Source organism: Hippocampus bargibanti, linkage group LG01 (assembly GCF_051943395.1).
Source record: "Hippocampus bargibanti isolate YZ-2025 linkage group LG01, ASM5194339v1, whole genome shotgun sequence".
Classification (NCBI taxonomy): Eukaryota; Metazoa; Chordata; class Actinopteri; order Syngnathiformes; family Syngnathidae; genus Hippocampus; species Hippocampus bargibanti.
In genome coordinates this window covers 8,388,951-8,400,096 of record NC_142734.1, presented here as the reverse complement: position 1 = coordinate 8,400,096, position 11,146 = coordinate 8,388,951, and the positions used below count along the sequence as shown (strand labels likewise).

The 11,146-nt window shown below is 42.3% G+C and overlaps 2 protein-coding genes and 1 long non-coding RNA gene across 4 annotated transcripts; 1 reads left to right on the top strand and 2 right to left on the bottom strand.

Moving 5' to 3' along the window:
- Window positions 1–973: 973 nt before the first annotated feature.
- On the bottom strand, window positions 974–2,061 carry LOC148902969 (uncharacterized). Its single transcript, XR_016114674.1, has 2 exons — window positions 1,949–2,061; window positions 974–1,721 (listed from the first exon to the last, which is right to left on the bottom strand). It is a non-coding gene; the product is annotated as an uncharacterized LOC148902969 (long non-coding RNA).
- LOC148902968 (transcription factor 15) lies at window positions 1,720–4,184 on the top strand. Of its 2 annotated transcripts, none has more exons than XM_088993964.1 (2): window positions 1,720–2,262; window positions 3,700–4,184. In XM_088993964.1, the coding sequence occupies exons 1-2, from the start codon at window positions 1,771–1,773 to the stop codon at window positions 3,730–3,732; spliced, it is 525 nt and encodes a 174-aa protein (XP_088850090.1). In that variant the 5' UTR covers window positions 1,720–1,770; the 3' UTR covers window positions 3,733–4,184. The 2 variants fall into 2 exon arrangements, with proteins under 2 accessions (XP_088850090.1, XP_088850083.1); XM_088993957.1 differs by having other exon boundaries at window positions 3,697–4,184.
- A 146-nt stretch (window positions 4,185–4,330) lies between these two features.
- Window positions 4,331–11,067, bottom strand: bzw1a (basic leucine zipper and W2 domains 1a). Its single transcript, XM_088993945.1, has 12 exons — window positions 10,938–11,067; window positions 10,223–10,295; window positions 9,975–10,151; window positions 9,806–9,900; window positions 8,861–8,926; window positions 8,540–8,675; window positions 8,356–8,465; window positions 8,116–8,286; window positions 7,890–8,036; window positions 7,658–7,796; window positions 5,757–5,879; window positions 4,331–4,958 (listed from the first exon to the last, which is right to left on the bottom strand). Exons 2-12 carry the CDS (start codon window positions 10,284–10,286, stop codon window positions 4,927–4,929), a joined length of 1,260 nt encoding a protein of 419 aa, XP_088850071.1. The 5' UTR covers window positions 10,287–10,295; window positions 10,938–11,067; the 3' UTR covers window positions 4,331–4,926.
- Window positions 11,068–11,146: the final 79 nt, after the last annotated feature.

Genomic DNA, 11,146 nt, shown 5'->3' with positions numbered 1-11,146 from the left:
ACTTTGCCTGAGCGTTTGTTGCTGATTTCGAACTCTTGGAACACAGAGCAGAGGCTTCTGCAGCTGCTTCGGTGGCACTGATCCAGAGGTTATAATTCATTCACTTTCGACAATAATCCGGCCGTTGATTTCAAGATGGCGCCGCGAAGTGGCTACGTTTTACAACAGGTTCTGTATTTTGTTTTTGCTGCTGTGAAATGTAAAATTCTCCACTGTGAGACAAAAGTGTATCTAATATAATTTTACACCACGTTTTGTGTGTTTGTGTCACTCGCCTTTTTTTGTCGTGGACGGTAAAGTCAATCCAAACTGACGGTCTCGTTCAGCAGCCATCTGCTGTCCTCTGGTGGCAAAGATAATTTCGACAATAATAAATGCAAATAAATGCCCTGCCGTTTATCTGTCTGTGATTAACTCCGTAATGGGCTAGGTAACGCCGTATTTCAAAGTCTGCATGCCGGCACTCTGGCCTCATTTTGTACCTCGAATTTTATTTTTAACGTTTTTTTTTAATCTGAATCACGGACTGGTGTGAATTATATTTTGTCCATGAATTCGTATTAAATCATTTCAAATAGTCTTTCAGCTTCATTACATTACTTTTTCACTGTTGCGCTGCTTCCAGACGTGTGTTTTTGTATTGAAGCATTCAACCAATCATATTTCAGTCATCATTTGTTTGTTACCAAGGTCAGAAATCTACCGGACCCCTTCACAATCCGTTCTGCAGGGTCTGGAGCAAAAAATAAATACGTATTGACGAAACTGTTGCTTTAACCTATCAGAGTTCGAGTTGCAACCCAAGGCCTGCTTGCAGGCGCTGGAAACGCCAGAGGTTTTTTTTTTTTGCAAACTATGATTGGCTAGTCACAGGATTGGCAAGTCACTAACCAAACATCGTATCACCAGTCGCTAGTGAAAGCATACTGGCCAGAGCACGCACACTGTATCTGTAGTGAGCTGCATAAGCAAATAATTTTTTTGTGTTTATTTAATCGTGGTTTTGTCAACCCAAAATGGCTGAAGGATGAGACGAAATGAACTTGGTTGCAGATACACTGTTACAGCCATTTTCAAGTCGGAGTTATCAAGAATAAATGGACATCATGAAAGTTGGACAGCTCCAAAGTTATCTGAAGCAAACAAAATAACAAATATTATTGCACTATTATGAAGCCATCATGAATCCACACGTTCACAGTAAAAATTCAAACAGTTTGAACTCTGGCGCGAATGGCTGTAAAGTGCCCCTGAGAGTTTTGAAAGGCACTTATAAATGACATTTATTATTATTATGACAGTACATGTATTTAAGTTTCTTCAAGTCACAGTTATTTCTTGGCCAACGGAACCCTCTGGTGGACGTGTAGTAATATCATACCACACTCGAAGCTGATTGATTCAGAAAGCACTACTAAAGACTAATCACTAAGGAGTGACATGCACAGCCTGCCACTGTTATAGAAATACCTGTAAATTATATATGTGGGCCAATGTGTACTTGGTTAGTTCCCACCACAACAGGTGTTCGCCTTGCCACCATGCATCGTCCACTCCTCTTGCTGCACGATCCACCTGTCTTGCCTTCTCTTCTCTTCTCTTCTCGGGTTGGCGACCCAGAAAGCAGCCGTCATTCAGTAGAAATGCTATGCTGATCCGGAGCGGATCCCTCAGTCACCGGATCAGGAGCAGCTGCTCGGGCAGTCGGTGCTATTTTCACCCTAAGGATAAAGTGATGTGCACACCGCGTTCACACGCCAGGCTGCCAGGATGAAGTCCGCAAACAGCGAGCGCGCCGATGGCTTTGCATCTGAGCCAGGCGACCCGGAAAGCGAGAGCGACGGTTCGGATGGGAAGTCCATTGGCGCCTGCAGTCCACGCCGCGGAAAGGAACCGGAACCTGCAAGGCGGAGGTGTAGGCGGAGAACTGACAGAGAGGGGCGCTTACCTGGTGTGAGTAAACAGAGGCAGGCGGCCAACGCGCGCGAACGTGACAGGACGCACAGCGTCAACACGGCCTTCGCCACCCTGCGCACGCTCATCCCCACTGAGCCTGTCGACAGGAAGCTCTCCAAGGTGGAGACGCTGCGTTTGGCGTGTAACTACATCTCACATCTGGCCAACGTGTTGTTGCTGGGGGAGGAATGCCGTGACGGACAACCGAGCGTGCGCCACCAAGCCGGCGTGCACAGCACCGTACAGCGTTGCACGCAGCCGCTGCGGGCCATCTGCACCTTTTGTCTAAGCAACCAAAGGAAGCAGGTTAGTCAAGCGGATGAACCGATTAACCGAACTAAAAAAAACGCGCCAACGAGAGAAATATATTTTCATCAAAGTGGAAAAACGTAGTCGCACAGGCTACTTTACTAGAAATAACACTCACCCCAAAAAGTTTTGCTGAAAAATCCGCAATAATTGACACAAAAACAATCCCAGTATATTTTTAATCGCGTTTTTGAATAAAGATATCCTACCAATAAGTATTTTACGTGCAAACGTTGTCATTTAGCAGACAGGAAATTTAGTGTTTAATTTCGTCTTGTTGCACTTGTGCAAAACTGTTGGTAAAAAAAAATATCTTGATGACGCTTCAATCCTAAATCCGACCGCAGGGGTGATCAATCCGCCGATTGCGATCGACCAGTCGATCTCCAAGGTACTATTAATCGATCGGATGACAATGTGATGTGGCATTGTCATGAATTGATGCTATACAAATACATATGAGTTGTTTTGAAGAAAAAAAAAACTAGACGTCAGCCTACCAGCTATACCTTTACTTGATTGTTACACCGGACAACCAATCAGATGACATCTCATTATGAGGTACACTGAGTGCTCAAACAACTCACATGAGCGTTGCAAAATTAAGAACAAGGTAGTCGTTAGATAGGAACGTAAAATAGGGTATAAAATGAGTGGGGGAGCTGGACCAAGAATAAAAAAAAATCACTTTCATACGGAATGGGAATACTGTACTTATTTTTCCACAATGACATTTTCAATGTGCGTTTGTCTCGTCTGCCAGTTATCAAAGTGAACTCAGGTAATGGCAAAAATGTACATAATTATGTTGTGCAACGTATTCGGTTATACATTAACATAAGTTGCAAGAATCCTCAATATATTTCTCAGTAAATACATGATCATTTTGACTTGGTCATTTCAGAAGTAGCTCCCATGCTGAAAAAGTGTGAGCACCCCTGCCCTATGGAATAAAGTGGTAGTTTGTATGCTGGGGTTAAACACATCCATGAAGTTGATGTAGGTGATGCAGTCTAAATAATTGTCTTGAAGGTCACAAACTGGTAATATCTTGCATCTCAGATTGTATAATGGATGGTCAAGACCTGTGATGTCACTGTTATCCCTTTTTCATAAGACGTCATTCAAGTTCCAAGCACAATTTATGGTCCTTCTGAGAAGTTACATCTTTTTTTGTCACGTTAATATTCATAGGGTGAAAAAGGCAAGAGTCAAAAGTAGATGTTTTCTAATTCAGCGAATAAATGTGAATGTTAGTTATGTGAATTTCATCAGTCTGCACAATTTTATCCTGGAGCACTAAAACGCAGATAAAGCTGATATTTAACAAAAGTAGAGAAGTACATGTTTATTGGGAACGACCTGTTCTTTCAACATGGAACTGAAGTTGCCTGCTTTTTACTCAAGTACAAATGTTTTTTTATGTCTCAGCAGCTCAAAGACGGCAAGCATTCAACTAAAGCGTAAGGCCTCGGACCCACATGGAACAGTCATGCAAGTTTACATTTGTACATATTTAAAATATTTATGTTTAAAAGTTAGGGAAAAAAGAAAATTGACACTGGACAGCACTTTCGGTTGTCATCATTTGTGCCTGTGAAGCAACCTGCGTTTTGGTTGAGCTGCAACCTGAGCCCTTGTGTAAGGTTGCACTATTTTGGTCTCTGCAACCCCATAGTACTTATTGCTGCAGGAGGTAGACCTTAATCAAACCCATACAATGTTGCTTTTTGCACAAAACATCACTCTTAATGATGCACAAGGCCCTTTTGTACAAGGTGTATAGAAATTTTGCATATTTACAACACAAATGTATACAATGTTGCACTACCTCTAACAAGTTTACCTCAACATCAAATGTGTAACATTACTATATTTGTGTGGCTCGATACCTTTGCACATCAAATCATTTTCTGGAAAAATAAATATTTTTGTACCATGAAAGAAAAAAGCCTCATCATTCAGCTGCTCGGATGCATGTTGAATTGCGGGAAAACATTTTCATCACATCAGTGGTGTGGATATGCATCAGAATACTTCCTTGGTCAACTAAAAACACAAGTGATCGTTTCATAAGCTTTATTTCATAAAAAAAGTCAACTGGTTTACATCAGATTAAAGAAAGTAGAAACCAATAATCTGATTGCTGGCGAGGCATTATATAGGGCGTGTCTTTCAAATGACTAACCAGTGGGACCACACGAGGGGAGGTGGCGAAAAGAAGGCGGAGTTTGAGTGACAATGGGCCAAAATGATTTGAGCCGAGTTTAAAGTGAAGAGATGTTCAAGAAATGAAAACAAAAGATTTGGAGGGAAAAAAAGAACTTTGGCAAAAAAAATGTCAGTTGGCCTCACAGTCTTGTGGTAAATTGTCATGAAGGCCAGAGTGAGCAGAGGCCACAAGATCCTACGGAATGTTTGCTGTCCAAATTAGAGGGCACGACAAGAGTGGGAAGTGTAGAGGACACCAACAGTTACAGAGAAGGACCGAGCCCTTTAAAAACGGTTCTAAAATAATATGTGCAGGTTGTGAGGGAACTATAACAGGAGGTAGAAAAGTCAGGAGGGCATTGACATTCTACCAATCCCTTTTCTACAAAAAAAAAAATGGTGGTATGCGAGGGGCGAGGAGAAGGAAAGCTCATCTGGTGTCAGAGGTTTTCAGTCTGCTTCCTCCTCATCTGATTCAGACTCTACAGGGGAATGAAAAAAAATATTACATGAAAAAAAAAAAACATTTCAATGACTTGATCGCAGCATGAGCCATTTACCAAACTAGGGCCTGACCAATTTGGATTTCTTTCGGCCAATGCTGGTATTTGGCAGAAAAAAATAAAGCATGTTGGGTGATTAATCGGCTGATAATTAAAATACATAATATATTAAATAACAGTTACAAAAAAAAAAAAAAATACAGTACATGAATATTTTTGCGGGTATGTCAAAAAAAAAGAAACGCTGCAAGTCAGGTTTTGTATTGCTCGCCTTTTTCAAGCCGAGCTTTGCTTTCAATTGGCTGCGTCCTGTGCATCATGCATAACAAAAAGGGCTGCTGGCATGCAATTCAGTAATTATGTGCCAGCAGCTTCAGTAATGGTAATGGTCTACTGAAGACACAAGGATATATGTTGTCGTACTACAGTAAGTGTGAATTTATTTTACGACTGTAAAAGCGTCTGTGTATTATACTTTCCCGTTCAGATTTGACTTCAACATACATTCCATACGAAATACAGCACTGAAGCAACTGACGAACAAATTCACTAAACAAACGGCCGCTCGGAACGCATCTCGTTCGTAAGGCGGGGAGCATCTGTACAACGTTGTAAATTGTCGTGATCCATAAAGTAACAAACAACCAGCATACAAATGCCAATGTTGTTTTGTTGTGCTCATGTTAGAACTGATTTCAGCATCAATTAAATATGTGACATTATTTGCTTTTGCTGCACAAAAAGTCTCCTATGCATTGTGTCACTTTGCGTTCTCACCTTCTTCCGCGTTCTTCAACCACTCCACAAACGTTTTCATCTGCTCGAGGAAGACGCTCTTCCCCTTGGCGACGTGGCCTTCAGAGTACCACTTCAGGATGGCCTCTTCACTCAATACATCCGCTGAGAAAGACGAAAAGGGGAGGGAAAATCACCATGACTGCAAGTTGATGTGGGCAACCCAAAGGCCTTTAAAAGGTCACTGCGCAACAACTGATTAGAATCAACTGGACAATCTCCCTTAAAAAGCCTCCCTGCAATGGAAATATCCCTGTGGTCATATTGATACGTCAAACGTCGCCATTTAAAAAGAAAACAGGTGACACGACAGCCTCACTCATTGACTGAACATTACCCTGCGCCTTATATGCAGGTTTGCCTTTATTAGTCTCGCAGTGGAGAAATTTACATTTCACAGCAGCAAAGTTATGAAAGGAATGAAAGTAGAAAAACAAAATACAGGAGCTGCTGGAAAGGCAGCCACTCACCCGGCGCCGTCTTGAAATAAAATTGAGCCACAACAGGTCTCGCAACTACTGTCAGCAGTCACTCACTCCATTTCCCCCCGTAAAAGTAGTGCGTAACCAGCCTTGACTGTAGCGCCTTATATATGGAAAACTCATATATGTATTATATTTATTTGGCTTTCTTCATTCATTGTGGGTGGGCCTTATAGTCTGGTGCGCCTTATATACGAGCGGGGGTGAGTCTTTTATACACCGGAAAAATATGGTAAATATGGTATTTTGTCACAAACGAATTTCATAAACATTTGCCAGTTTCCATTGTCTTATTTTTACAAATTATCAACCAATCTCAAGTGTTGCGTGTGAGCAAATGTTGGGACTTGAATGGACACTTCATTTGTGTGGGGCTGAGGAAGCCCTACAATAATGGGAATTGCTGGCAACAGTGACATACTCAAACTTTCTAATCAATAACAATATATCAATAAAAGGACAACCGACGCCTGCGGACAAGTTGTGTCCATAATTTGTAAAATCACTTCAAATGACTTCTGAGCATATTTTACAAAGATTCCACCGCATATTGCTATATTTTAACGTTTTAAGACTCGCACTGAATATTCAGGAAGTCTTTTTTTTTTTTTTTTGCATTGGCGACGATTCCTGATGTGACATCATGTCAGGAACGCCCCTGACTGAGAAAGCGACACACAATGCATTATGGGTACTTTGTTCGGTCTGAAAACTTCTTGTTGATGGCGAAATTAGAAGGAAAACACACACTCATTGTTTGTTGCACCATGACTACTATTTGATACTACTTGACACAGATTCCCAGCAGACAAATCAGCCTATTTCCAACGGAGCTTAGGCGCCATCTTGTGCATTTTCTGGGACGCTACATTGGAGTCCTGACGGCTCGAATTGATACGGAGGGACTTCTTTAATTGATTGCAAACATTTACACTTTCCTCTTCAGAACTATTTGAATGATATTCATAACTGGATGAGTAACAACAAAGCATCTTCTACGAATCTGAAGCAATTGTTTTGATTCTAGAGCAAGGCAAGACGTCCTAGCGTGACGTCACGAACAAGGGGGCGGGACCTTCTGAAACTCACCATCTCCGAGGTCATTTTGAAGTAGTTTTGGGACACTAACTCATTTTTATTGGTGTTTTGCATTTGACAAAAAATATCAGCCTGCGTGTTTTGGGTATTTAAGATGCTATAAAACGTTTTTCTGATGTCAGGAAACAACAACATTTTGTCACTTGTCCTTTAAATGAGTGATTTTTCAGGAAAAAAAAGCAACCACTTTTTTTTCCTCAGCAGGCAAAACTACTTTTCACATCACACCAAATTCAGTTGGAGATGGACACGTATAACAGTTGAGTGGCAGAGGTTGTGTGTGTGCGCATGGACGCGGCAAACCTTTATAGAGGAGCACCACGATCTTCTGAAAGGCCTTCATGAAGTGGATGTTATCATAGCAGTACTCCTGGATCTTTAGCAGCAGACTGAGCTCAGAAAAACCCTGGGAAGTGAAGGACTTCAGCAGAGGGCTATATTGCTGTTGAGCAGAAAAAAAGCTAAATAAAATCACATCACATCTGTTGTGCTGAACAAGTGCAAGGCCATGAACGCACAGAGGGCGTCAACAAACCTTCAAGTGTTTGATGGCTTGTTCGGTCACCAGCTCTTCCTTTTTATTCCACTCCACAGAGCTCATCACACAAGTCCAAATGATGCCAATCATGGCCTGCTCAGAGAGGTTGGCCTTTTTCATCTCCTCCCTGGTAAACGCAATGATCTGTGGAAGCAGGATAGCGTTAAAGTTGATCTTGGGGAACAACCAGAAAGGTGTGTCTCTCCCAGCTAGGTTGTCTTGCCTCTTTGAGTGGGTCTCCGCGAGACATCTGCTCCTGGAGCTCCTTCTGCAGCTCCTTGCGGGCACCGATGGATTGCTGGTTGCGGGCGAAGTCGGAAAGCTCTTTCAGCCCGGCGTCGGTAAAGTACTTAGAAAAATGCTCACAGCTCCGCTTGTTGGCAGGAAAAAGTTCCTGGAGGGAAGAGGCAGCAGTGTCAGAAAACACGGCGCAGGGAAATAAACACATGACAAAATCTTTTACCATCAGTCTGTTGTCCATGCCCACTTTGCGGAGGCTGCCAGCGACTGAGTTGATGTCTTTCTCATTGATCCACGACTTGAACAACTTGACGGCAAAGGCTGCAGACACTCCTAAACAAAAGAGTATGTCTGTGATGAAGACAGTCCCACCCACACACGCTCAGCATGACACACCAGCCCCTTACCCTCTTTCACAAGGTTTTCGTTAAAGAGGCTGCTGAGGATGGAGGCTGATATGTTGCCATTGGCCAGCAGAATGCCAGTCAGCATGGCCAGCTTGTTGCGCTCAGACTCAGTGAACCCTTTCAGAAAGAGCAGCAACTGTGCACACAATAACATGATGGTAACTTAGAGGCATTAGCAATCTTCATGCAGTTGTCTTTTAGCAAAATGCGACACTGTGGGGGGCTGTAGTCTCAGTCATGATCATCCGTCCAACGCATAACACCTGTCGTTCACAACATGCCTTCACGACCAACTCCGATCTTGAAAATAAATGTGCTTACCTTCTTGATCTCCTCCTCAAAACCCTTCTCCAGGTACTTGTAACGCCTGATCAGCTTGTTAAAAACCTGAGGAGGAATTATTTTGGGGAACATTGCAAGCAAGTTAATCAATAGATGGTACGATGGCATTTTCCAAAGGTTCCAAGTTCCAAAGGTGAAAACATTTTAAAGTTAATGTCTTGAATAAACAGGTGCAGCTGCATTCATTCAACCATTTTGAATCCAATTTGTGATAGTGAGACCTCAGATTACTAACTTAATTGGTTCCCAGACAGAGTCTGGGAATCCCATAGGAAACCATTAAAATGGGAATAATCCGTTCCCAGGTTTCCATAAAATATACTTTTCAACTAAATAAGCCTTAAAACTACACACAACATACCTCATTCTATGTATAATAAATGTGCTATTGTATTGTAATGAAAGAAACACTGCACTGTAAAAAAAAGTCACTTTATTTACATTTGTGATGGTCGATGGCTCTTAATTGACACATGTTGCTTTCTGACTTGTGAAGTCATACGAAACTGAGGCATCACATTATCATTCATCATGTTGATGATTCTCATAGCCTTTTCTGGATGGAAATGTTCAATAAAAGCTTGCGCAAATCCTCTGTGTTGAGGACCTCATTATGGTCAGCAACAAGCTCCTCAATGTCATCAGCATCCACTTCGAGTCCCGTAGGTGCTGGCAGATTTTATTACAACAAAAGGCGCGAGTCCGATGATTCCACAGATGCGGAATAAAACGCATTATTAGTCACGTGAAAGCATCGACTAAATAACGCCTTTGTGTAAACTTCATAAGCTGAGGTCTCACTGTACACGCAATGCCCACCAAAACTTTATTATAATTATTTTAAAATTTGCCTGAATGTTTACAGAAATTAATAGAAAGACATCCATCCCAAGCTACAAGTTATTATCTAAACTTTCTACCTACCTGAGCATAGGCTTGCATCGTCTTCAGGTCTTCTTGTGCCGTAAAGAGGCAAAACTCTGTGCGGGTCATGTCGTCAGACAGAGTTCCACCTGGGGCTGCATAAGAACGCAAGTACAATTAGAAATCAGCTAAATACAAGGATTCTTGATGGCAATTCCACACAACATACCCAGCATTCCACCGGCCACCAGGATGTCGAAGAGTGTCTCAGCATAGCGGCGGTAGTCAAGCTTGGCGCCAGAAGCATCAAGGAACTTCGCAACCGCCTCCAAGTCAGTGCCAGTTTGATTCAAGCCTTGTACGATACTTTCTTGAAACTGAGTAGGGTCAAACCTCTCCTTTTCATCTAAAGAGGGAGAGCGCGCGCTTGTGAGAACACGAAAAATCACAAGGAGAGCATACATAAGTTCCACCAACCTCTTTTCCTAGTTTTGAAACGCTGGCCTGTTAGCGTCGGCTTTTGCTGCTTTAGATTATTCATAAAAGACACCTTGCAAAAGATGAGACCGGGTTTAAATTGGTTGACCTATGTCACAAGTGTTATTTCCAGGTGCGCTCTGACTAACTACTTGGAATGTAGTTCACCGAACATTTAAATGTCACCAAGAGCTAACAAAGACTAAGACATTCCACGCAGCTACATCGAAAGCGTTGCACAAATGAACTAAAATTGAATGTATTTATACAATGCTGTAAATAAGAAAACTAACTGGCTAGAACGGACAAGATATGGCTTTAGCTGTTAGCGTTAGCTCCCCGAGGGCCTTACCCTTACCATGCGCTGGGCTAGCATAAGTTAGCTGGGCCCAGCAACGACCTGGTTAATCTGAACTACTAAATTGACAGCGGACGAATTTCACGTGAAGAGATTTATTTTAGGGAGCCCTTTCACGTGAAAAAAACAACGTGGGCCAAGTGTCACCTGGCAATCTTTGCAACGTACCAGCGAATGGGTTAAAATCCGTAAATTGGGCTAATTTAGCATAATGAGCTTTCGAACGTAGCCCATGACGGCAAGCGCTAACGTGTAACTACGAATTATTTTAACGCCATCGGATCACATTGCGTGTCGTCTTTAATCATCTGATGACGGCCAAGACAATACAAAGCCAACACACATTCGACTACTCACCGAAATTAATGCAGATAAAAAACGGTTGTGAACCAGAGGACTCGAATGGAGCGTCGGGAATGTTAGAGAGCCCCAAACAAAAAGACCTCAACGTCAAGACTTCCGCAGGCTCCACCCTCTGCGCATGCGCCTGAAACATTCACTTCCGCTTTGATCGAAAAGAAAAACAAAATAGAATTGGGTCTAATTTTTATTGCGTGAATGCTGAG